Raw genomic sequence first — 26,498 nt, forward strand, 5'->3', positions numbered from 1 at the left:
ATTGCCCGCTGGATATGTCACATGATTCAACAGGCTCATTCCACGGCAGGTTTGCCGTTACCGAAATCGGTAAAAGCCCATACCACTAGGAAGGTGGGCTCTTCCTGGGCGGCTGCCCGGGGTGTCTCGGCATTGCAACTTAGCCGAGCTGCTACTTGGTCGGGGTCAAACACGTTTGCTAAGTTTTACAAGTTTGATACCTTGGCCGATGAGGACCTTAAATTTGGTCAATCGGTGCTGCAGAGTCGTCCGCACTCTCCTGTCCGCTATAGAGCTTTGGTATAAACCCCATGGTTCTTTTGGTGTCCCCAACATCCTCTAGGATGTAATAGAAAACAGGATTTTAATACGTACCGGTAAATCCTTTTCTATAAGTCCATAGAGGATGTTGGGCGCCCGTCCCAGTGCGTACTGTATCTGCAGTTTAGCTCTGGTTACACACAGGTTGTGTTATGGTTTCTTCAGCTTGTTGCTGAATTTTGTTCATGTCCGTTGACATGGGTTCAGTTGAATGCCATGTTTTGCGGCATGTTATGGCGTGAGCTGAGTTGGTGCTCACCTTTATTTGTTAATTCCTTTCCTCGAAATGTCCGTCTCTCCGGGCACAGTTCCAAACTGAGTGTGGGGAGGGATATAGAGGGAGGAGCCAGGTCGTGCCCCTTTGAAGGTCTTGGAGTGCCCATGTCTCCTGTGAATCCGTCTATACCCCATGGTTCTTTTGGTGTCCCCAACATCCTCTACGGACTTATAGAAAAGGATTTACCGGTAGGTATTAAAATCCTGCTTTAGGACGGCAACTGTGTGATCAAGGGGGCAATGCACGATTACAAAGTACCCGGATACTACCAAGATGCCCGGTCATGCCTACTCACATAGCCATGCTCACCCCCAGCATTGGGACATGCTGGATGTCTTAGTGGTACCAAGTGGCAAAAGCAGAAATGTCACCACTGATGTTATACAGGTTGAGTATCCCTTATCCAAATATTCCGAAATACGGAATATTCCGAAATACGGACTTTTTTGCGTGACAGTGAGATAGTGAAAACTTTGTTTTTTAATGACTCAATGTACACAAACTTTGTTTAATACACACAGTTATTAAAAATATTGTATTAAATGACCCTCAGGCTGTGTGTATAAGGTGTATATGAAACATAAATGAATTGTGTGAATGTAGACACACTTTGTTTATTGCACAAAGTTACAAAAAATATTGGCTAAAATTACATTCAGGCTGTGTGTATAATGTGTATATGTAACATAAATGCATTCTGTGGTTAGATTTAGGTCCCATTACCATGGTATCTCATTATGGTATGCAATTATTCCAAAATACGGAAAAATACGATATCCAAAATACCTCCGGTCCCAAGCATTTTGGATAAGGGAGACTCAACCTGTATACAGTAAACAAGTGTATGGTCACTCCCATGCTTTCACCACTCTCATCCAAACTTCCAGTAACACTATAAATTAAGGAGGAACTCTGATAGCTAGTACAACCATGTGTATTATCAAGAGGTATACAGTTTGAAGCAGTTCCATTACAGATAAGACCCATCTCTTCAGCCAGATGTCCAAAACTAGATGACAGTTTTATTTGGTAACAATGAAAACTGCTCAAACAGAGTAACAAACATGAGCCAGGGAATAACACAACTACTGTCTACCGGGGCCATCTTTTCTTATGGGCTCAATGGGCACTTGCCCAAGGACCCCATGAGTATAAGGGCCCTAGGCTGATAGCTGAGGGTCCCATTTTCCCAGGGGTACCAGATTTTTGAAAATCGGCCCTGAGAAACCGAAGATATCCGACTTCAAAGCCGTGGTCCCCATCCGAGCCTATTAATTGCTCTTCCCAGCTAGATATCTTGGGTTCTGTCTGACTTACAGTTTTTATGAGGATATGACTAAGCTGTGACTCCTAAGCTGTGACCTCCTAAGCTGTGACTCTTCCCTTTTGGTGGATACTGGCAGCTTGTATCTACTATGCCCAGAACCAGAGATATCAGCCTTTCAGCAGCTGGTCCCTGTTCCAGTTCTACACGCCTTTTATGTAGTTTTATATTTTCGTCTGTGGATTGCTCTGGCTCCTGAACTCTGATCTCCTGGTCCCCAGTACCTCTTGAAAGGAGGGGCTCTCTAGTTTTTTATCCTATTGAAAGCTAAGAAATAGATTTCCAGAAACTGAAGATATCTGCAGTCAAGCAAGCTGCCTTCCCACTGGAAAAAAATGAATATTAAGACTACTCCACTATCCACCCCTCACCTGAGTATTAAACATCCCCTACCACCCTGGAAGTCATGTACTAGGGCCCCTTCATTCAGCCCAATGCCTCTTCTACAGTTTAGTGTTCTCTCCTGCCCCATTTCCCACCATCTGTGCAGTAAAGGAGTAATTAACAGAAATTACTGCTCCAGGTTCTACATGCTGAGCAGAAGACAGAACACACCCTACTGTCCACGGGACATCAAAGCTGCCTCTGATAGCACCCCCCACCCCTACCGCTGGAGGATGGGTAGAGGCCCCAGTGCATTGCTTTGCCCAGGGGTCTACACTGCTGTTGAGTCGGCCCTGCTGTCTACCACTTGATACTATCATACAACACATGCTTGTCATTGCTATCAGTGTGCCTCCTTCAGTTGTAGCATTATTGCTTAGTATGGGGTAGATTTATTAAGCCTTGAGAGCGAAAAAGTGGAGCAGTTGTGCAAAGCAATCAATCAGCTTTGTAAACTGGGTACACACTGGGCGATATATAGGCTATTCGAACAGCTGATATATTGCAAGACCATCGGCGGACCTGTCTGCCGACTGCCGGTACACTTGTTGCAGGGACCGCCATTGACTGACATCTCAACTGGGCATGCACATTTAAGTGCCCACCTAGTTGTGACGTCAGGCATGACACATCAGGAATACGATTGGTAAGTGTGTATGCACTTACCAATCGTCATATAGGTCGGCGGTTCGGCTGTCGGCCAGGTGTGTACCCAGCTTAATTGTATTTAATCTAGTCTTTGAAATGACAATTATACACTGATTGTTTGTTTGTTTTGGGCAACTATTCCACTTTATCTCTCTGCAAGCTTTAGTACATTGTGGTATATTTACTAAGGTGTGATATTTTTTTTTAGAAGTGGAGATGTTGCCCATAGCAACCAATCAGATTCTAGCTATTATCTTCTATAACCAGCTAGATAAATGTTAAGTGGAATCTGATTGGTTGCTATGGGCAACATCTCAACTTAAAAAAAAAACTCCCACCTTAATATATATACCCCATTGAGTGTGGTGTCTGTCTTATCAGCCCATTATACTACCTGTTTCTATCTGTAAGGGTGTGTACACACGGTGAGATTCGGACTTAACCGATTCTCACTGTGCGACGGGCGGCCAGGTCGGCACTTAGCCAGTATCGCAAGCACATAATGAGTGTGCTTGCGATCCTGGTACTATGCGATTTTGGCTAAGTGTCAATCTTGACTATCTCTTCTATAGAGATAGTCAATATTGACTTGCCTGCACAGTCTATTTTTTCTGCCGATGCCAACCGCGCGGGGCCGCGCATTGGATCGGGATCGCAAGGTGACTGTCACCTTGCGATCTGCACTATCTTTTCTTCCGATTCTGACTATATAGTCAGAATCGGAAGAAAAGATCTCACCGTGTGTACACACCTTAAGTGTCTAGCTTTTTGTGTGTCCAATGCCCATTCGAATTCTGGTCCCACCAGATCAGCTAGTAGACTAGTCCATGGATATAAAATATAATTACTGTTATGCTTCAGTTCACAGTTCACCCTACTCACAATTTGGAGGGATGTCTACATATTAGGAATTAAATTTGTTGTTTGGCTTTTATGCACACAGGTGTCCTACGGGCCCTCATATCTCACTAGTCACCCAACTGGGTGCCATGATATCCCCCAAAGAAAAAAGCAAAGTTCGTCCCCCTAAAGACAGTATGACCCTGTTGCCATGTTTCTACTTTGTGGAGGTGAGTGGGCTCTTCCAAGGAAGAATATACGGAAGAAGCAGGAGTGTATACTGCAAATAATATATCTCTATGTATTTGTGATGAGCAGACAGCATATAACCAGTACTTGTTGTCACAGTAGTATGTATAATACAGTACTTACTGAAACCTTTGTTACTTATATGTTCTCTATATTCCAGCTGTATAGGCGACATCAGTTTATATGACTCATACATAATTACTGTAGCACAAAGGGAACAGTTCCATGATACACAAAGAATATAAAGGCCAAATATTTTTAGAAATAACCCGTAGGCATTGGCCCAGATTCTAAGCAGTAAGATCCATTTAGCACATTTGGTCTGTCCGTGTTAAAAGAAAGTGTATAGGACTCATAAACCAGTGTTTCACTCACAAAAGGGACTTTTCAGTTTAGAAAGTATATTTTAAATTGCGTACATTGCATGTTTTAGCTTCAGTGGAAGCAAATGCCCCATGCATTTGTATTTTAGGTATTCAGATACCAAGGAAAGGCTTCTTGCTCTGGTGGGCCTTTTTCTCTTCCCCAGTTCAAGTTGTCACCATTAATACCATGTATATTGCAGTCATACCTTATTTCTCTAACATCCTAGAAGATGCAGGGACTCCGTAAGGACCATGGGGATAACGCACAGCACTGCAGCTGTGCGCCATTGCTCCCATACACCTCACACACTCCGGTCACTGTAAGGGTGCAGGGCGCAGGGGGGGCGCCCTGGGCAACAATATAAACCTCTATTATGGCATAAACACATATATACATGTTCAGCTGGGCACTGCACATGTATATAAAGAGCCCCCGCCATGTTTTTGAATAATTTGAGCGGGACAGAAGCCCGCCGCCGAGGGGGCGGGGCTTCTCCCTCAGCACTCACCAGCGCCATTTTTCTCCACAGCACAGCACTGAGAGGAAGCTCCCCAGACTCTCCCCTGCTTACTGAGGTGACAGTGGGTTTTTCAAGAGGGGGGGGCACATAATTGGCGAAAAACGTGTTATTTCAGCGCTACTGGGGAAACAGTCTGTGTTTTGCCTGGGTTATATAGCGCTGGGGTGTGTGCTGGCATACTCTCTCTTTGTCTCTCCAAAGGGCCTGGTGGGGAACTGTCTTCAGATAAGAACTTCCCTGTGTGTGTGGGGTGTGTCGGTACACGTGTGTCTACATGTATGAAGTGGAAGGCTCACCTAAGGAGGAGGGGGAGTGTATGAATGTCAGATCTCCGTCGGCAGCGCCGACACCGGACTGGATGGAGATGTGGAATGTCTTGAGTGCTAGTGTCAATTTATTACACAAGAGATTAGACAAGGCTGAGGCTAGGGAACAGTCAGGTAGTCAGACCATGCCTGTCCCTGTGTCAGCGGGACCTTCCGGGTCTCAGAAGCGCACATTGTCCCAAATAATGGACACAGATACCGACACGGATTCAGACTCCAGTGTCGACTATGAGGAGGCAAAATTACAGCCAAAAGTGGCTAAGGGCATTCGATATATGATTATTGCAATAAAAGATGTTTTGCATATCACAGAGGAACCCCCTGTCCCTGACAAGAGGGTTCACATGTATAAAGAGAAAAAGCCTGAGGTCACTTTTCCATCCTCGTATGAGCTGAGCGAGCTGTGCGAAAAGGCTTGGGAATCTCCAGACAAGAGGCTGCAGATTCCCAAAAGGATTCTTATGGCGTATCCTTTCCCGCAAACGGATAGGATACGATGGGAGTCTTCTCCTAAGGTGGACAAGGCTTTAACACGTTTATCAAAGAAGATAGCGCTGCCATCCCAAGATACGGCTACCCTCAAGGATGCTGCTGATCGCAGACAGGAGGTTACCATGAAGTCCATTTACACACATTCAGGTACAATTCTTAGACCGGCAATGGCGTCGGCCTGGGTTTGTAGTGCTGTCGCAGCATGGACAGACTCCGTATCTACAGAAATTGATACCCTAGATAAGGATACCATTTTAATGACCCTAGGGCATATAAAAGATGCTGCGTTATATGAGGGTTGCTCAAAGAGACATTTGTTTGCCAAGTTCCAGAATAAACGCTATGTCTGTTTCTGCTAGGCGAGTCTTAAGGACCCGACAGTGGACGGGTGATGCCGACTCAAAGAGGCATATGGAGTCTTTGCCTTACAAAGGTGAGGAGTTATTTGGAGAAGGCCTCGTCTCCACAGCTACGGCAGGTAAATCGAATTTTTTGCCTTATGTTCCCTCACAGCCTAAGAAAGCGCCTCATTATCAAATGCAGTCCTTTCGTTCGAATAAAAGCAAAAAAGAGTACGAGGATCGTCCTTTCTTGCCAGAGGTAAGGGCAGAGGAAAAAAGCTGCACACAGCTAGTTCCCAGGAACAGAAGTCCTCCCCTGCCTCTGCAAAATCCACCGCATGACGCTGGGGCTTCCCTGGGGGAGTCCGCTCAAGTGGGGGCACGTCTTCGACTTTTCAGCCACATCTGGGTTCATTCACAGGTGGATCCCTGGGCAATAGAAATTGTTTCTCAGGGATACAAGCTGGAATTCGAAGAGGTGCCTCCTCGCCGGTTTTTCAAATCGGCTCTACCTGCGGTTCCCTCAGAGAGGGAGTTAGTGTTGAATGCAATACAAAAATTGTATCTTCAACAGGTAGTGGTCAAGGTTCCTCTACTGCAGCAAGGAAAGGGTTATTACTCAACCCTGTTTGTGGTTCCGAAACCGGACGGTTCGGTCAGACCCATTTTGAATTTAAAATCCCTGAACCTATACTTGAAAAGGTTCAAATTCAAGATGGAATCGCTCAGGGTGGTTATCGCCAGCCTGGAAGGGGGGGATTTTATGGTTTCCTTGGACATAAAGGATGCATACCTTCATGTTCCAATATTTCCTCCTCATCAGGCTTTCCTGAGATTTGCTGTACAAGATTGTCATTACCAATTTCAGACGTTGCCGTTTGGACTTTCAACGGCCCCGAGGAGTTTCACCAAGGTAATGGCGGAAATGATGGTGCTCCTGCGCAAGCGAGGGGTCACAATTATCCCATACTTGGACGATCTCCTCATAAAAGCAAGATCTCGGGAGAAGTTACTGGACAGCGTGTCTCTGTCTTTGAAGGTGTTACAGCACAACACGGCTGGATTCTCAATATCCCGAAGTCACAGTTGGTTCCTATGACGCGTCTGACCTTCTTGGGCTTGATTCTGGACACAGACCAGAAGGTTTTTCTTCCAATGGAAAAAGCTCAGGAACTCATGACTCTGGTCAGGAACCTATTGAAGCCAAAACAGGTGTCAGTGCATCACTGCACTCGAGTCCTGGGGAAAATGGTGGCATCGTACGAAGCCATTCCCTTCGGCAGGTTCCATGCGAGGACCTTCCAATGGGACCTACTGGACAAGTGGTCCGGGTCACATCTACAAATGCATCAGAGGATCACCCTGTCCCCCAGAGCAAGGGTGTCTCTCCTGTGGTGGCTGCAGAGTGCTCACCTCCTAGAGCAGGGGTGGGCAATTATTTCAGCTGGGGGGCCGCTTAACACTTCCAGCGAATATTCGAGGGCCACACACAAAATACTCAAAAAGAGATCCCTTTTTACACATTACGGCAGACAGCGTGCCCTTTTTACACATTACGGCAGACAGCGTCCCCCTTTTTACACATTACGACAGACAGCGTCCCCTTTTTACAGATTACGACAGACAGCACCCCCATTTTTATAATTATGGCAGACAGCGCCCCCGTTTTTATACATTACGGCAGACAGCGCCCCCGTTTTTATACATTACGGCAGACAGCGCCCCCGTTTTTATACATTACGGCAGACAGCGCCCCCGTTTTTACACATTACGGCAGACAGGGCCCCCGTTTTTACACATTACGGCAGACAGTCCCTACCCCCCTTTCCCCACCCTCCCCTAAACCTATATAGCAGTCCTTACCCTCCCCCTCCCCTAAACCCATATAACCGTTTTTAACTCCCCTCCCCTGAACTTATATGGCAGCTTTAGCTTTATCCAGGACAGGGGGTTTACCTATTTGTCAGTGGCAGACGATCCCCGCTGTCTGATGATCCGCGCTGCTGCTGCCGCCGCCGCTTCTCCTCACTGGCCGCCGCTTCTTCTCCCCGCTGGCCGCCGTTTCTTCTCCCCACTGGCCTCCGCAGTGCTCCCCACTGGCCGCTTCTGCTCCGAGTCCCCGCTGCAGTGCCCGCCCAGCGCCGCCCCCCGTGACGCCCAGCGCCGCCCAGCGCATGATAGAGGAAATCCCGGTCAGCTGACCCTGTGACGTGACCGGGATTTCCTCAGCGGCGCCGCGTCTGAGAGCAGTGCAATGACAAGCGGCCTGTCGGGCCTCTTGTCATTGCACTCTGGTGGGGCACAGCGGGCCAGGCAGGATCGGCACCCCTATCCTAGAGGGTCGCAGGTTCGGCATTCAGGACTGGATCCTGGTGACCACAGACGCAAGTCTCCGAGGTTGGGGAGAGGTCACACAGGGAAGAAATTTCCAAGGTCTTTGGTCGAGTCTAGAGACTTGTCTCCACATCAACATCCTGGAGTTGAGGGCCATATACAATGCCCTACGTCAAGCGGAGGCATTACTTCACGACAAACCAGTTCTGATTCAGTCGGACAATGTCACCGCAGTAGCTCATGTAAACCACCAAGGCGGCACAAGGAGCTGGGCGGAAAATCATGTAAGCACACTGTCAGCAGTGTTCATTCCGGGAGTGGACAACTGGGAAGCAGACTTCCTCAGCAGACACGACCTGCATCCGGGAGAGTGGGGACTTCATCAGGAAGTCTTCGCGCAGATCACAGGTCGGTGGGAACTGCCCCAGATAGACATGATGGCGTCCCGTCTCAACACAAAGTTAAAAAGGTATTGCGCCAGGTCAAGAGATCCTCAGGCGATAGCTGAGGACGCCCTGGTGACACCGTGGGTGTTTCAGTCGGTCTATGTGTTTCCTCCTCTTCCTCTTATACCCAAGGTGTTGAGAATAATAAGACAAAGAAGAGTGAGAACAATCCTCGTTGTTCCAGATTGACCACGAAGGACTTGGTATCCGGATCTACAGGAATTGCTCACAGAAGATCCGTGGCCTCTTCCTCTAAGACAGGACCTGCTGCAGCAGGGGCCCTGTCTGTTCCAAGACTTACCGCGGCTGCGTTTGACGGCATGGCGGTTGAACGCCGGATCCTAGCGGAAAAAGGTATTCCGGATGAGGTCATTCCTACGCTAATAAAGGCTAGGAAGGACGTGACATCAAAACATTATCACCGAATATGGAGAAAATATGTTTCTTGGTGTGAGGCCAGGAATGCTCCTACGGAGGAATTCCATCTGGGTCGTCTCCTTCACTTCCTGCAAACTGGAGTGAATTTGGGCCTAAAATTAGGCTCCATAAAAGTTCAGATTTCGGCCTTATCCATTTTCTTTCAAAAGAAATTGGCCTCTCTACCTGAAGTACAGACTTTTGTAAAGGGAGTACTGCATATTCAGCCTCCTTTTGTACCTCCGGTGGCGCCTTGGGACCTTAACGTGGTGTTAAGTTTCCTTAAGTCACATTGGTTTGAACCACTCAAAACGGTGGAGTTAACATAGCTCACTTGGAAGGTGGTCATGATGTTAGCCTTGGCTTCGGCTAGGCGAGTTTCGGAATTGGCGGCTTTATCACATAAAAGCCCCTATCTGGTTTTCCATATGGATAGAGCGGAATTGCGGACCCGTTCTCAATTCCTACCTAAGGTGGTCTCATCCTTTCATATGAACCAACCTATTGTCGTGCCTGTGGCTACTCGTGACTTGGAGGATTCCGAGTCCCTTGATGTGGTCAGGGCTTTGAAAATTTACGTGGCCAGAATGGCTAGGATCAGAAAAACAGAAGCACTGTTTGTCCTGTATGCAGCCAACAAGGTTGGCGGCCCTGCTTCAATGCAGACTATTGCTCGCTGGATCTGTAACACTATCCAGCAAGCGCATTCTACGGCAGGATTGCCGTTACCAAAATCGGTTAAGGCTCATTCCACTAGGAAGGTGGGCTCGTCTTGGGCGGCTGCCCGGCACTACAGCTGTGCCGAGCTGCTACTTGGTCGGGGTCAAACACCTTTGCAAAGTTTTATAAGTTTGATACCCTGGCTGAGGAGGACCTCATGTTTGCTCAATCGGTGCTGCAGAGTCATCCGCACTCTCCCGCCCGTTTGGGAGCTTTGGTATAATCCCCATGGTCCTTACGGAGTCCCAGCATCCTCTAGGACGTTAGAGAAAATAAGATTTTAAACCTACCGGTAAATCTTTTTATCGTAGTCCGTAGAGGATGCTGGGCGCCCGTCCCAAGTGCCGACTTCTTCTGCAAGACTTGTATATAGTTATTGCTTAAATAAGGGTTATGTTATAGTTTCATCGGTTTTGGACCGAAACTATGTTGTTTTTCATACTGTTAACTGGTTAGTTTAACACAAGTTATACGGTGTGATTGGTGTGGCTGGTATGAATCTTGCCCTTGGATTAACTAAAATCCTTTCCTCGTACTGTCCATCTCCTCTGGGCACAGTTTCTCTAACTGAGGTCTGGAGGAGGGGCATAGAGGGAGGAGCCAGTGCACACCCAGAGTCAAAGTCTTTCTTAAAGTGCCCACGTCTCCTGCGGAGCCCGTCTATCCCCATGGTCCTTACGGAGTCCCAGCATCCTCTACGGACTACGAGAAAAAGATTTACCGGTAGGTTTAAAATCTTATTATAACAGTCATACTGAACATTTATGTCTTGCTTTAACTTACATGAGCAAAACTGATGTTTTATGGTCAGAAAGGTATTCATTCTCCCTCTTAGGAAGCAGTGTGACTAGCATGTGCAAATGTCACCCTACTATAAGCAATGGTTATTAACGCACCTCTTGTAAATAGTAGACATATCTCACACAGTTTAACTAAGAGGCAGATTTAACAAGTGATATTCTTGTTATCACCCATTACGAATGTTAAATGGTGCTGTAGATCCAAACTCACATGTTTGAAAACTGACAGGAGCTGATTGGCTGGAGCAGCATTTATCATGAATAATGAGTGATATCGCTCGTTGTTAAATCTGCCCCTTGATCTGTTATGCTAATTGGGGCACAATTATTCACAAATGTATCAATCTCACAAAACGGAGGCGACACGCCACCCCAATAAACGGCTGCAGGCTGTCAATCACTTGACGCCTGTGGCCGTACTGTGTCTGACAACGCAGGACCAGTACTGCACATGCACAGTACGGGTCTGGCACATGCGTAAAGTACCATTAATGCGCCCAGGCCTGAATGAGGCCCCATATGCGGTAGTATACAACCAAGCACAAATGTTGTTGCATTATGTGACACGGTAGGAAATGCTTCTCTATTTGTAATGTGCAGTCAAAGTATAATTGATCCATTATGTATCATGCTATTTTAAAGTCCTGCTTTTCTCTTTCCTTTAGCTTCCAATTGTGGCTTCCTCCATAGTTTCCCTTTACTTTTTGGAGCTGACAGACGTATTCCGGCCAGCACATGGCGGGTTCCAGTGTCATGACCGTTCGCTTTCCATGCCGTACGTTGAGAGCAATGAAGAGCTTATTCCGCTGCTCATGCTACTCAGTCTGGCATTTGCTGCCCCAGCAGCTTCTGTGAGTAAATGTACTTGGTGGCTGGAGAGGAAAACACTACCAGAAACGATGCAAGGGGGGACATATTGGAAGTGAGGCTTACAACGCTAGGTGTTCCTTACATAGTGCTGTTCTTTCCTTCTGCAGATCATGCTCGGAGAAGGAGTCCTGTATTGCATTCAGTCCAAACTAAAGGGTCGTGGAAGCACAGAAGGGAGTATTAATGCAGGTGGCTGTAATTTCAACTCCTTTCTACGCAGAACAGTTCGCTTTGTGGGTATGTAAAATGCAATAAACAGATGAATTTTGATTTTTAACACTATACATATTTTCTTAATGGTTTTTGCTCTTACATTAGGAGTCCATGTGTTTGGACTATGTGCCACGGCATTGGTCACTGATGTCATTCAGCTTGCTACTGGATATCACGCCCCTTTCTTCCTCACTGTCTGTAAACCTAATTATACCCGGCTTGGTACTTCCTGCGCCACTAATCCTTATATCACCCAAGACATCTGTACAGGCAATGACCAACATGCCATTTTGTCAGCCAGGTAAGCTCAATTTCTGGAAATTCATCTGGTTATTTGGTAACTAGTTATGTAGCTTAATACAGCTTCATTGCGATGTGACCAAATACCTAAGCCAACATTCATATTCAGTATTTAGCAGGTGCACATCAGTCAACAGTAACCAAGCAACTGTGTTTGCATCCTAGCAACAGTGAACCACAGCTCACATCGAAACAATTTTATGTCAGTGTGGTTGTCCAGACTTACAGCTGATTTCCAGCAATAATGTGGCTGGTAAAACGGACGTATGAGAAGAACATTATAATGTGAACACTTATAGGCTTTAGTCTAGATTTAATTGTGCAGATTTAGTAGGTAGGTGTGTACATTTTTGTTGTATTGAAATTCCTACTTTGAAATACAAGTGTAATTTGTTATTTTTAGGAAGACATTTCCTTCACAACACGCCACACTTTCGGCCTTTGCAGCTGTCTATGTGTCTGTAAGTATATGCCATACTTCAAATGGTAGATAGTGGCAATTTTAAAGTGATCCATTAAATACATCAGGCTTTATTTATGAAGCGGCGTGCTTTACACTGAATGTGAGTGAAGTCTTAAACCTGCTGGGAAGCAGCCATCGCTTCGTAAATGAAGCCCATCATGTTCAGTGGGAATCATTTTAACACACATCCTAAAAGGAATTGGAATTACACAGTCGAGTCACATTATTATGACCACCAACTAACAGCCAGAGTAACTGCCGTGTGCAGCACGGACAGCGGCTAGATGTTCGCTGAACTGTTGTTTAAGATGCACGTCTGGTAGCCCCCAGGTTCATTTTGACGGTGAGCTGCTTTGTAGCCGATGTTCACCTCTCACTTCAATGGCACGTGGTGCTCTGCAGTTTCTATGTCAGTTATTTGCAGTGGTGCCATTTGTCCAGTCACGATACACCTTCACCACAGCAGCACGCAAACAGTTCACAAACTGCGCTGTTTCAGAAATACTGCCACCCTTGGCCCTAAAGTCGATAATCATCCCTTTTTGCAACTCGGATAAATCACCCCTTTTACCCATGACAGCAACAAGTGATATGTGTGCAGATGGCCTCTATCACTTTATATACCCACCAAGCCAGCGCACGACACATGACACACTTCATGGGCTACATGCTGCCAATGTCAAATGTAGGAGGTGGTCATAATAATGTGACTTGATCGTGTATATCCCTAGAGCTGTACAGTATATTTATATGCAACTAAAACATCCTATTCTCACCATCCTGTTATGACTATAGCTGCTATCTCAATGGCTGCTTTGCATTGCATCCTGCCAGGACTTGTTGAAAATTGGGCACTCAGCTGCATATTCCTCTCCCAGTAAATGAGATGAAAAGACCACTAAGCCTAAAATAATGTTGGATTTATAAAATATCTATTAATAACATTCACATATACAGTAAATATGTAAAAGTCACTAAAGCTTATCAGAACTGAAGATATTTGAGATACATTTGTGCTCGTGGGAGGAAAATACATTTCCTCTGCAAAAGTCTTCTGTGTTAGTAATCCCATTGCAGGACTTTGCATAGAACGTTGCAGAGCCTGAAATAGCAGGTAAAAGAGAACAACAGGATACTGTACCCTCTGCTGCTGATAAACACTATGTCAAACATCTAGCGTTCTGTCATTGGACCTTTTATGTCTATACTTGTGTATATTAGAAGCTGGATTTACATAATGGAACTTATTTTATTTTATGGTTAGTAGTACCATAAATATTACATTTAGAAGGTAATAACATGTCCTAGTGATAGTTCCCGTAAAGCAGAGGTTCTCAAACGCGGTCCTCAAGGCACCCCAATGGTCCAGATTTTAGGTATATCTATGGATCAGCAAAGATGGTTAAATCAAATTGAGGTGCTAATTAAGTCACCTGTGGCCAAGCATGGATAAACGTAAAGCCTGGACCGCTGGGGTGCTTTGAGGACCACGTTTGAGAACCTCTGCCTTAAAACCAATAAAATGCACAAGGTTTCCCAGGCAGTAATTACGTCACGATAACGAAAAGCACATGTGCTAAGAGCAATAAACACAACATATTTACATGCAGGGACTGACGGTATCATACAGTCATGTGATCCCTGCAGAGCTCTATTAATGCTCAGTTTTTCTTTCAGATGTACTTTAACTCCATCATAACAGATAGTACAAAGCTTCTGAAGCCGCTGCTGGTTTTCTCTTTCTCCATTGCTGCTGGAGTGTGCGGCTTGACGCAAATCACACAGTACCGCAGTCACCCAGTGGATGTGTATGCAGGGTTTCTTATTGGAGCAGGCATCGCTGCCTATCTGGTGAGTGGCATTGCTTAATTCTAATTGCTTGCTATTATTGAGCAACAAGGTTTCATCTTTATGTTCTGCATACAATACATTGTATACAGAGACACTGTACAGAGCATATGTAGCTTTCAATATTAAACAGCAGGATGGTTACTTTATCATTATTCCACATCAACCCGTCTGACCCCATTACTACACAAGGGATGTACTAAAGCAAAAATGCGGTAAAACCCCCGAAAACGGGGGTTTTACCGCATTTTCATATTTACTAACACCCTACTGCCGCGTTTTTGGCGTCCAGGGTATCGCCATCTCTGGATGGCGATACCCTATAGAAGCCTATGGGCTTCTTTTCGCCGACCGCCGCACCCGCCGACACCGCCGCAGACGCCGACCCACCTCCCCCCCAGCTTACCTTCCTCCAGGCTGCCCTGGACCCGGAAGGTAATCTCCTCCTCCCCCTAGCAACACAGCCGGACGTCCTTCCGGCTGCAGGGGGGAGGAGGACGCGCCGGGGGCAGCCTGTTGCTGCTTCCCGTCATCTAGCCTGTGTGGGGACCCCTGGGAGGTGACGGAGACCCCCCGCAGACCACCTAAAAGGTATCGCGGGGGGCCTCCGTCACCGCATCACGATGTTGATCGCATATGAGAGTACATATGCGATCAACATCTCTGCGGTAACCGGCGAGGGGCGGCGATGTATGTTAATACATCCCGCCCAAGATCTTGCTTCCTACTTCAAAGGCATGATTGGCAAGAGCTGAATTTCTCTTCTCTGAGCCACAGCCTGCTCAGTTCCTTTGCTATACCCCCTCACACATCTCTTCATGTTAAACACAAATGAAGATGTATCTTCCCACACCATGGTAGTGCCTGGGCTGCCATATGCATCTCAGATTTAACTACCTTCTCTCTCTACACTGAGATATTTACATCATTATTCAAGAGTGTGGCTATTACTGCCATTCTGACCCAAACTCTGTGGTTTCCGTACCATTGCTCAACTGTCATGCTTCTCCTTACTTCAGAGGCTTGACTCTACTTGCCTCACATGCCTCCACTCCTCACACAGATTATTGGGCCATCTTGTGTTCCTAACACTCCCCAGGGTATATGCTCAGTAAGTGGCCAAAGATTTGATCTTTACTAAAGGTCTTTACTTGTTTTAAGTTCTCCTGGCACACTGGTACATTTGACACTGTTGACCACTCACTTCTCATACTGATGCTGCATTCCCTAGGTTCTCTTCCTACTGATCAAACTGTCCTTTCATGATTTGTTTCTGTGGATCTGCTTCCTCTGATGGTAAGAGTGCCAAAGGTTTAGGTTTAGTTTTTCTTCTCCTCTCTATCCATATCCCTTGTTTTCCAGGAAAAGTAATAAGCTTCTTAATTGTATCTATAGTCTCCCGTATCGGTTGGCCCATGTTACTGAATATTTCATGTTTCTGATATTTCGGTACATGAAAATATTAACAGCAGGAAGAAACAAACTGGTCTATCTAGCTTGCTCATAATGTGGTCTATTTCTTTTCTTTTGTTGTGTTATTCTTTCTGCGCAGCCTTATTACCGCTTGGGCTCGGTAAAGAATACTGTATAGAAATATGATAAAATAAGGCACACATAGTTACTTGATACACCTTTATGGGTTTTTTTCCTGTTTGTGCAATTATCAATAAACATAGTAAACTCATATTTGCAAAGTGTCAGTTTGTAATACCTGCCACTTCTGATCGTGTCTATGGTTGATATTTAAAAAGGCAATGCTTTTATAGCTGTGCCTTAAATATACCCCATATTTATCAGCTGTATCTAATCTCTTGGGACAGTGCCAGCTTTTAAAGAATTGTCATTGGAAATGTTCCTATCTATCAACAGTGATCAAATGCACGAGAAAATTACCCGTTTCTGTATTTATGATGCAATTCTTATTATCTATGCTATTTCTCCCGGCTTAATAAGTTAGCACCAGTGGTGCATCTAAAGGCACACTGAGATGACAATGAGGCTGCAAGTGGACATATCAGTTTTGTGAAAATCACCCAAGGCGCTAGCTTAAGAATCAGTCCCAAAGTGTCTATACCAAGAGAGAACAGTGGCATGACAGTCATATCAATAAATGCAAAGGTTGCATTTTTCATATAAAATGTAATGAAAAATAAATATCCCCACATCTGAGTTTTACCCCTTTAAAATACAATAGAAATCCTCTTTCATACAATAGTGCAAATCCAAATAGATGTTTGTGACTTGGCACAATATAGCTACAAGTTTAATAAATAAAGTACAATTAGCAGAATGCAAACATGTAAAAGGCAAAAGCAGCTTAAAAAGTCCTGCAGGGTTGTCTTCAGGTGAGGCAATGTTGGACTATGACAATGCAGTCTTATAATAAAAGAGAAGTAAGGGCACTTGCCAAAGACATTGTAAGGCAAAGAACCGTGAATTCAAAACTGACAATTTCATAACTCACACCAGGAGAAAGAAAACAGTCATATATTGAGTAAGACACATGGTATTGGAGCATGAAACATCCGCATCCACAACACGAACAACATAGAAAACTCTAAAAGAATGCTAAGTCCCGATGTTGGATTTTCTACAGATAAGTGTAAAGTTAAATTGATAATTAAATAGTATAAATGGGAAATACAGGGTGTTAAGGGGAAGAAAAGCAGGATGGGAACTCTCTGATACCTAGACGGCCAGGGCTGTATTAAGTGCTACATATGCCTGGAGTTGAAAAAGATATTGTTAAAATCAGGAGATGTGACAGTGCGGTGAGGGTGTTGCCCGTGCCCAATGTCTCCCTAAATCTGTAGAAGTAAAAGAATTGCAGAATGTAATTATGGCCAGCCACGCGGCCAGCTGGGCATGCTGTCATGAAGATGGCCATATTTTTATGTGAAGGCATGTAGTTGTAGTTTCACCCAATCCATTGTTCATCTGGGCCTGCAGTTGGCCCACAAAACACCCACGCAGGGGCTAGAAATTGGGGAAGCTTACGAGGGATTGGGGAGATGTGGGGAGATTAACATGCTTCCCATACTATTTGAAATTTCCTAGACATATGTATTTCACTGGTGCAACATGATTTTATATATATATATATATATATATATATATATTTCTCTGACGTCCTAGTGGATGCTGGGAACTCCGTAAGGACCATGGGGAATAGACGGGCTCTGCAGGAGACTGGGCACTCTAAGAAAGAATTAGGACTACTGGTGTGCACTGGCTCCTCCCTCTATGCCCCTCCTCCAGACCTCAGTTAGAATCTGTGCCCGGCTCGAGCTGGTTGCACACTAGGGGCTCTCCTAGGTTTTTTATTTTCAGTGAGATCTGCTCGCAACAGACTCACTGCTACGAGGGACTTAGGGGAGAGAAGCGAACCTACCTGCTTGCAGCTAGCTTGGGCTTCTAGGCTACTGCACACCATTAGCTCCAGAGGGATCGAACACAGGCCCAGCCTCGGTCGTCCGGTCCCGGAGCCGCGCCGCCGTCACCCTTGCAGAGCCAGAAGCAAGAAGAACGTCCTGGAAATGGGCGGCTGAAGACTCCGGTCTTCATTAAGGTAGCGCACAGCACTGCAGCTGTGCGCCATTGCTCCCTATGCACACCACATACTCCGGTCACTGATGGGTGCAGGGCGCTGGGTGGGGGCGCCCTGGGCTGCAATTAGAGTACCTTAAAATGGCAAAACAACACATAATATAGTCTAATAAACTATATATGTGTAAAAATCCCCAGCCATAATATTAATAAAAGAGCGGGAGAAGCCCGCCAAAAAAGGGGCGGGGTTATCTCCCTCAGCACACTGGCGCCATTTCCTCTTCACAGCTCCGCTGGAAGACAGCTCCCCAGGCTCTCCCCTGCAGTTTCCAGGCTCAATAGGGTAAAAAAGAGAGGGGGGGCACAAAATTTAGGCGCAAAACTGTATATTATAGCTGCTATAGGGAAAATCACTTTGTGTAGTGTAAAATCCCTGTTTATATAGCGCTGTGGTGTGTGCTGGCATACTCTCTCTCTGTCTCCCCAAAGGACTTTGTGGGGTCCTGTCCTCAGTCAGAGCATTCCCTGTGTGTGTGCGCGGTGTGTCGGTACGGCTGTGTCGACATGTTTGATGAGGAGGCTTATGTGGAGGCGGAGCAGGTGCCGATAAATGTGATGTCACCACCTGCGGGGTCGACACCAGAGTGGATGAATATGTGGAAGGTATTAACCGACAGTGTCAACTCCTTACATAAAAGGTTCGATGACATAACAGCTGTGGGACAGCCGGCTTCTCAGCCAGTGCCTGCCCAGGCGTCTCAAAGGCCATCAGGGGCTCAAAAACGCCCGCTACCTCAGATGGCAGACACAGATGTCGACACGGAGTCTGACTCCAGTGTCGTCGACGACGAGACTAATGTACATTCCACTAGGGCCATCCGTTGCATGATTACGGCAATGAAAAATGTGTTGCACATTTCTGACATTAACCCAGGTACCACTAAAAAGGGTATTATGTTTAGGGAGAAAAAGCAACCGGTGGTTTTTCCCCCTTCAGATGAGTTAAATGAAGTGTGTGAAGAAGCGTGGGCTTCCCCTGATAAAAAACTAGTGATTTCTAAAAAGTTACTAATGGCGTACCCTTTCCCGCCAGAGAACAGGGTACGTTGGGAGACATCCCCGAGGGTGGATAAAGCGCTCACACGCTTGTCAAAAAAGGTGGCACTACCGTCTCAGGATACGGCCGCCTTAAAGGAGCACTCAGGTACTATACTGAGACCTGCTATTGCTTCAGCATGGATGTGCAGTGCTGCAGCAGCGTGGTCTGATTCCCTGTCTGATAACATTGATTCCCTTGACAGGGACACTATATTGCTAACCATAGAGCATATTAAAGACGACGGGGTATATTTACTAAGGTCCCGATTTTGACCGAGATGCCGTTTTTTCTTCAAAGTGTCATCTCGGTAATTTACTAAGCAAAAATCACGGCAGTGATGAGGGCATTCGTAATATTTTGGAAGTCCTAGGAAAAAATCACGAATCAATACACCATCGGTCAAATACGCCTGCAATTTGGTAGAAATCGGTCATTTACTAAAAAGTGCAAAACACAAACACTGCCGACAATAGCCAAACACTGCCGTGCTAAAATACAAATCGTGAAAAAGTGCTAAAAAAAACCAGACCTGCTTTTTTATCCCGTGTTTGTATAGGCATGCACGGATCCATGAGATCCGTGCATGTTTTTCAGTGGGAAGGGGTGGGAAATGTTATAATTTTTCAAAAACAAAATGCGTGGGGTCCCCCCTCCTAAACCAAACCAGCCTCGGGCTCTTTGAGCCGGCCCTGGTTGCAAAAATATGGGGGGAAAATTGAATTGTAACCAATGGTGGGAACTTTGTGGTCAGCGGTGAGGTCACTTTCGGTCAACCGCTGACCTCAAAGTTCCCACCATTGGTTACAATGGAGCGCATAGGCGCTACATTGTAACACTGCCGTGTGCCGCCTGTCAGACAGTACAGGAGCACACAGCCGATCAGGAGGGTGCCACAACGTGGCGCTCCCTGATTGGCTGAAGAAACCCACTTAGACATCAGTCAGAGGGGGTTTCTGGCATTCGGGGAAAGGGGTCCCATGTGAAAACATGGGTCCCCTTTCAGTTAGTGGTCGGGTGTCCCGTTTTTTTATTTTTACAAGTACGTGGATTACAAATGGATTATCCGAGGAGCCCTCTACACTGGATTTGGTGAGTAGGATTTTTTCAACAGGTACACCATGGATTCTACTGGAGAAGAGGACCGACCCTCGTGTGAACATAAGGTAAGTATGTGTATATGGTGGTGTGTATGTATGCATTAAAGTTATACTTTCAAGGTGTGTGTGTAATGTCTTTATTGGGGTATTTTTTTTAGTAGTAGTACTACAGGTACCAGCGGGCCCGGTTTTCCGCCGCATGCTGGTACTTGTGGTTCTCCAAGTACCAGCTTGCGGGGGGGGCTTGCTGGGACTTGTAGTACTGCTACTAAAAACAATATTCATTACTTTCAACAAAGGCTATCAGCCCCCCATCCGCAGCCCATTGGATGGGGGGGGACAGCCTCGGGCTTCACCCCTGGCCCTTGGGTGGCTGGGGGGGGGACCCCTTGATTGAAGGGGTCCCCACTCCCCCAGGGTACCCCGGCCAGCGGTGACTAGTTGGATATTTGATGCCACGGCCGCAAGGCACTGTATAAAAGTGACCCCCGGCTGTGGCATTATCTGTCCAGCTAGTGGAGCCCGGTGCTGGTTTCAAAAATACGGGGGACCCCTACGCTTTTTGTCCCCCGTATTTTTGGAACCAGGACCAGGCGCAGAGCCCGGTGCTGGTTGCTTAAATATGGGGGAACCCCTGTCAATTTTTTCCCCATATTTTTTCAACCAGGGACGGCTCAAAGAGCCCGAGGCTGGTTTGGCTTAGGAGGGGGGACCCCACGCAATTTTTTTTTTAAGTTTAAACATTTTTTATTTTTTTTACAAGGTGCACAATGAAGCCCTGCACGGATCTCTCTGATCCGGCCGAGATTCATTGTATTAAAGTCGGCAGTGTTTTACAAGTCACTCACGTAAAACACTGCCTAAAAAAACGAATGACATCGACATCGGAAAAACCGAAAATGCAGAATACGGCAGCTTAGTAAATTAGTCGTAATCTATTCAAAAAGTTGCATATTTACACTTTTGATGTCATTCGTGATTGAACTTTGACCTCAAACGGGAAAATACGATTCTTAGTAAATTTACCCCGTAGTAGTCTTATACATGAGAGATGCACAGAGGGATATTTGCCGGCTGGCATCTAGAATAAATGCAATGTCCATTTCTGCCAGGAGAGTATTATGGACTCGGCAGTGGACAGGTGATGCGGATTCTAAAAGGCACATGGAGGTTTTGCCTTACAAGGGTGAGGAATTGTTTGGGGATGGTCTCTCCGACCTCGTTTCCACAGCGACAGCTGGGAAGTCAACATTTTTACCTCAGGTTCCCTCACAGCCAAAGAAAGCACCGTATTATCAGATACAGTCCTTTCGGCCCCAGAAAGGCAAGCGGGTTAAAGGCGCGTCCTTTCTGCCCAGAGGCAGGGGTAGAGGGAAAAAGCTGCACCATACAGCCAGTTCCCAAGAACAAAAATCCTCCCCTGCTTCCACTAAATCCACCGCATGACGCTGGGGCTCCAATGGTGGAGCCAGGTGCGGTGGGGGCCCGTCTCCGGAACTTCAGCGACCGGTGGGTTCGCTCACAGGTGGATCCCTGGGTTCTACAAGTGGTATCTCAGGGATACAAGCTGGAATTCGAGACGTCTCCCCCTCGCCGTTACCTCAAATCAGCCTTGCCAGCTTCTCCCCCGGACAGGGAGGTAGTGCTGGCGGCAATTCACAAGCTGTACCTCCAGCAGGTGATAATAAAAGTTCCCCTCCTTCAACAGAGACGGGGTTACTATTCCACAATGTTTGTGGTACCGAAACCAGACGGTTCGGTGAGACCCATTCTAAATTTGAAATCCTTGAACACTTATATAAGAAGGTTCAAGTTCAAAATGGAATCGCTCAGGGCGGTTATTGCAAGCCTGGAAGAAGGGGATTACATGGTATCACTGGACATCAAGGATGCTTACCTGCATGTCCCCATTTACCCACCTCACCAGGTGTACCTCCGTTTTGTGGTACAAGACTGCCATTACCAATTCCAGACGCTGCCGTTTGGTCTGTCCACGGCACCGAGGGTATTTACCAAGGTAATGGCCGAAATGATGATACTCCTTCGGAAGAAGGGAGTTATAATTATCCCATACTTGGACGATCTCCTTATAAAGGCGAGGTCCAGGGAGCAGTTGTTGGTCGGAGTAGCACTATCTCAGGAAGTGCTACAACAGCACGGCTGGATTCTGAATATTCCAAAGTCGCAGCTGGTTCCTACGACGCGTCTGCTGTTCCTGGGTATGATTCTGGACACAGAACAGAAGAAGGTGTTTCTCCCGGAGGAGAAGGCCAAGGAGTTGTCATCTCTGGTCAGAGACCTCCTGAAACCGAAACAGGTGTCGGTGCATCACTGCACGCGAGTACTGGGAAAGATGGTAGCTTCTTACGAAGCAATTCCATTCGGCAGGTTCCATGCAAGGATCTTTCAGTGGGATCTGTTAGACAAATGGTCCGGATCGCATCTTCAGATGCATCGGCTGATCACCCTGTCCCCGAGGGCCAGGGTGTCTCTGCTGTGGTGGCTGCAGAGTGCTCATCTTCTAGAGGGCCGCAGATTCGGCATACAGGACTGGGTCCTGGTGACCACGGATGCAAGCCTCCGAGGTTGGGGGGCAGTCACGCAGGGAAGAAACTTCCAAGGAAAATGGTCGAGTCAGGAGGCTTCCCTACACATAAATATTCTGGAACTAAGGGCCATTTACAATGCCCTAAGTCAGGCAAGACCCCTGCTTCAAAACCAGCCGGTGCTGATTCAGTCAGACAACATCACGGCGGTCGCCCATGTAAACCGACAGGGCGGCACAAGAAGCAGGATGGCGATGGCAGAAGCCACAAGGATTCTCCGATGGGCGGAAAATCACGTGATAGCACTGTCAGCAGTGTTCATTCCGGGAGTGGACAACTGGGAAGCAGACTTCCTCAGCAGGCACGACCTCCACCCGGGAGAGTGGGGACTTCATCCAGAAGTCTTCCAACTGATTGTAAACCGTTGGGAAAGGCCACAGGTGGACATGATGGCGTCCCGCCTAAACAAAAAGCTAAAAAGATATTGCGCCAGGTCAAGGGACCCTCAGGCGATAGCTGTGGACGCTCTAGTGACACCGTGGGTGTACCAGTCGGTTTATGTGTTCCCTCCTCTTCCTCTCATACCAAAGGTGCTGAGGATAATAAGAAAGAGAGGAGTAAGAACTATACTCATCGTTCCGGATTGGCCAAGAAGGACTTGGTACCCGGAACTACAAGAAATGATCTCAGAGGACCCTTGGCCTCTGCCTCTCAGACTGGACCTGCTGCAGCAGGGGCCCTGTCTGTTCCAAGACTTACCGCGGCTGCGTTTGACGGCATGGCGGTTGAACGCCGGATCCTGATGGAAAAGGGCATTCCGGTTGAAGTCATTCCTACGCTGATAAAAGCTAGGAAAGATGTGACAGCAAAGCATTATCACTGCATATGGCGAAAATATGTTGCTTGGTGTGAGGCTATGAAGGCCCCCACGGAAGAATTTCAACTGGGTCGATTTCTGCACTTCCTACAGTCAGGAGTGACTATGGGCCTAAAATTGGGATCCATTAAAGTCCAGATTTCAGCCCTGTCTATTTTCTTTCAAAAAGAACTGGCTTCACTGCCTGAAGTTCAGACGTTTGTTAAGGGAGTGCTGCATATTCAGACCCTTTTGTGCCCCCAGTGGCACCTTGGGATCTCAATGTTGTGTTGAATTTCCTAAAATCACATTGGTTTGAGCCACTTCAGACCGTGGAATTAAAATATCTCACGTGGAAAGTGGTCATGCTGTTGGCCTTGGCTTCGGCTAGGCGGGTGTCAGAATTGGCGGCTTTGTCCTGTTAAAGCCCCTATCTGATCTTCCATATGGACAGAGCAGAATTGAGGACGCGTCCCCAATTCCTCCCTAAGGTGGTATCAGCGTTTCATTTGAACCAACCTATTGTGGTGCCTGCGGCTACTCGGGACTTGGAGGCCTCCAAGTTGCTGGACGTAGTCCGGGCCCTGAAAATCTATGTTTCCAGGACGGCTAGAGTCAGAAAGACTGACTCGCTGTTTTTCCTGCATGCACCCAACAAGCTGGGTGCTCCTGCTTCTAAGCAGACTATTGCTCGCTGGATCTGCTCCACGATTCAACTTGCACATTCTGCGGCTGGACTGCCGCATCCTAAATCAGTCAAAGCCCATTCCACGAGGAAGGTGGGCTCTTCTTGGGCGGCTGCCCGAGGGGTCTCGGCTTTACAACTTTGCCGAGCTGCTACCTGGTCGGGATCAAACACGTTTGCAAAATTCTACAAGTTTGATACCCTGGCTGAGGAGGACCTTGAGTTTGCTCATTCGGTGCTGCAGAGTCATCCGCACTCTCCCGCCCGTTTGGGAGCTTTGGTATAATCCCCATGGTCCTTACGGAGTTCCCAGCATCCACTAGGACGTCAGAGAAAATAAGAATTTACTCACCGGTAATTCTATTTCTCGTAGTCCGTAGTGGATGCTGGGCGCCCATCCCAAGTGCGGATTGTCTGCAATACTTGTATATAGTTATTGCCTAACTAAAAAGGGTTATTGTTATGAGCCATCTGTTAGTGAGGCTCAGTTGTTATTCATACTGTTAACTCTGTATAGTATCACGAGTTGTACGGTGTGATTGGTGTGGCTGGTATGAGTCTTACCCGGGATTCCAAATCCTTTCCTTATTGTGTCAGCTCTTCCGGGCACAGTTTCCCTAACTGAGGTCTGGAGGAGGGGCATAGAGGGAGGAGCCAGTGCACACCAGTAGTCCTAATTCTTTCTTAGAGTGCCCAGTCTCCTGCAGAGCCCGTCTATTCCCCATGGTCCTTACGGAGTTCCCAGCATCCACTACGGACTACGAGAAATAGAATTACCGGTGAGTAAATTCTTATTATATATATATATATGTATTTTTCATAGGTGCAACATGCCATATATGAGAGACCACTGCATTGTCGCAAGGAGGTGTTGACTTTTTCCAGTCTCTGGCGATATGGAAACTAGCTGCATTGCTTATGCGTTTTAACAGTATTTTATGGAGCTTGCTGAGCATCTTCATGAGGAACTCAATAACATAATATTAGGCAATGCCATAACTAGACATTTTGATGCCCTGTGCCAGAAAGAGAATTTGTGCCCCCCATATTCAAAATAGGGACAGTGCGCACCAAAAATATAGGGGCATGGCTTCATGGGGAAAGGGCGTGGCTACAGAATAGTACCAATTAACATTACACCACACCGTAGTGTCCATTATTCACATTACACTGCACAGTAGTGGACATTATTAACATTACACAGCACTGTAGTGTTCGTTATTTACATTACATAGCACAGTAGTACACCAGCCCTTATACAAGTTACACCACACAGTAGTACCCCGATCCTTATACACGTTATATCACACAGTGGTACTCCGGCTGTTATACACGTTACACCGCACAGTAGAGCTGTTATAAAAATTACACCACAGTAGAGCTCAGCCTTCTTATTCCCCTTCTACCACATAGCCCCTCCTCCTCTTTATTACTACTTCTCTTCATTTCTCCTCCTCTTCATACATCATCATCACCCCACCCATTCCTCCTCCTCATAATTCCAATTCATCAGTCCCCATCATCAATCTTCCTTATTCATTTATTCACACACATTGTTTCTCCTTCTCCTCATTAACCCCCTACCCCCTTCTCCCCCAGGCACTGTGAATCCTTATCATTCCTCATCATTACTCCTTCTCCTCCTCATTCCTTCTTCCACATGTCCCTTCCTAAGCCATTTCAAATGTTTCCAGGGGCATGTCTACAGGGTAGGAGATGGCTTGATAAAATATAGAAATTATACCTTTGCTACCTGTGGAGTATTTGCACTTTCTTAGAAAGGGAATGAGAGAGTGAAGCTTGCTAGAGTCATTACGGGATTGAATAAACCCTTTGATTTGTAGAAACTTTGAGGGTAGTGAGAAGATCATATTTGTCGCAGAAATCAGGGAATAGAGAGCTAATGCTAATGTCACCAACTACATTGGATATACTTGATTTACAAGCATATAGCATAGACCCCCAGACAGACTAGATATGTTGGTGCATTATATAACATACTGCACAGTCTCCCATTTACCATTACTTACACTCCTTTCCATGTGTCATAATGCTCCCAAGAACTGTGATGTTTCCTACAGACAGGTTATCTGTGTAAATACTTGCAAGCGGCCTATTGAAAGGTATAGCTTCTGCTATACATATCACATACAGGTAATTTGACTTTCATGTTATACACCAATCCCCTCCA

The 26,498-nt window shown here is 46.4% G+C and overlaps 1 protein-coding gene across 1 annotated transcript in view; it reads left to right on the forward strand.

The window, feature by feature from the left end:
- PLPPR3 (phospholipid phosphatase related 3) overlaps positions 1–26,498 on the forward strand; it is a 47,150-nt gene that overhangs the window by 10,721 nt on the left and 9,931 nt on the right. The window contains exons 2-7 of the mRNA XM_063914382.1: positions 3,877–4,003; positions 11,450–11,635; positions 11,762–11,891; positions 11,973–12,168; positions 12,571–12,628; positions 14,308–14,481. Of these exons, the coding sequence (XP_063770452.1) occupies positions 3,923–4,003; positions 11,450–11,635; positions 11,762–11,891; positions 11,973–12,168; positions 12,571–12,628; positions 14,308–14,481 (825 nt within the window). The 5' untranslated portion in view covers positions 3,877–3,922. The remainder of the gene's footprint in view (positions 1–3,876; positions 4,004–11,449; positions 11,636–11,761; positions 11,892–11,972; positions 12,169–12,570; positions 12,629–14,307; positions 14,482–26,498) is intronic.

Source organism: Pseudophryne corroboree, chromosome 1 (genome assembly GCF_028390025.1).
Source record: "Pseudophryne corroboree isolate aPseCor3 chromosome 1, aPseCor3.hap2, whole genome shotgun sequence".
In the NCBI taxonomy this organism is placed as follows: Eukaryota; Metazoa; Chordata; class Amphibia; order Anura; family Myobatrachidae; genus Pseudophryne; species Pseudophryne corroboree.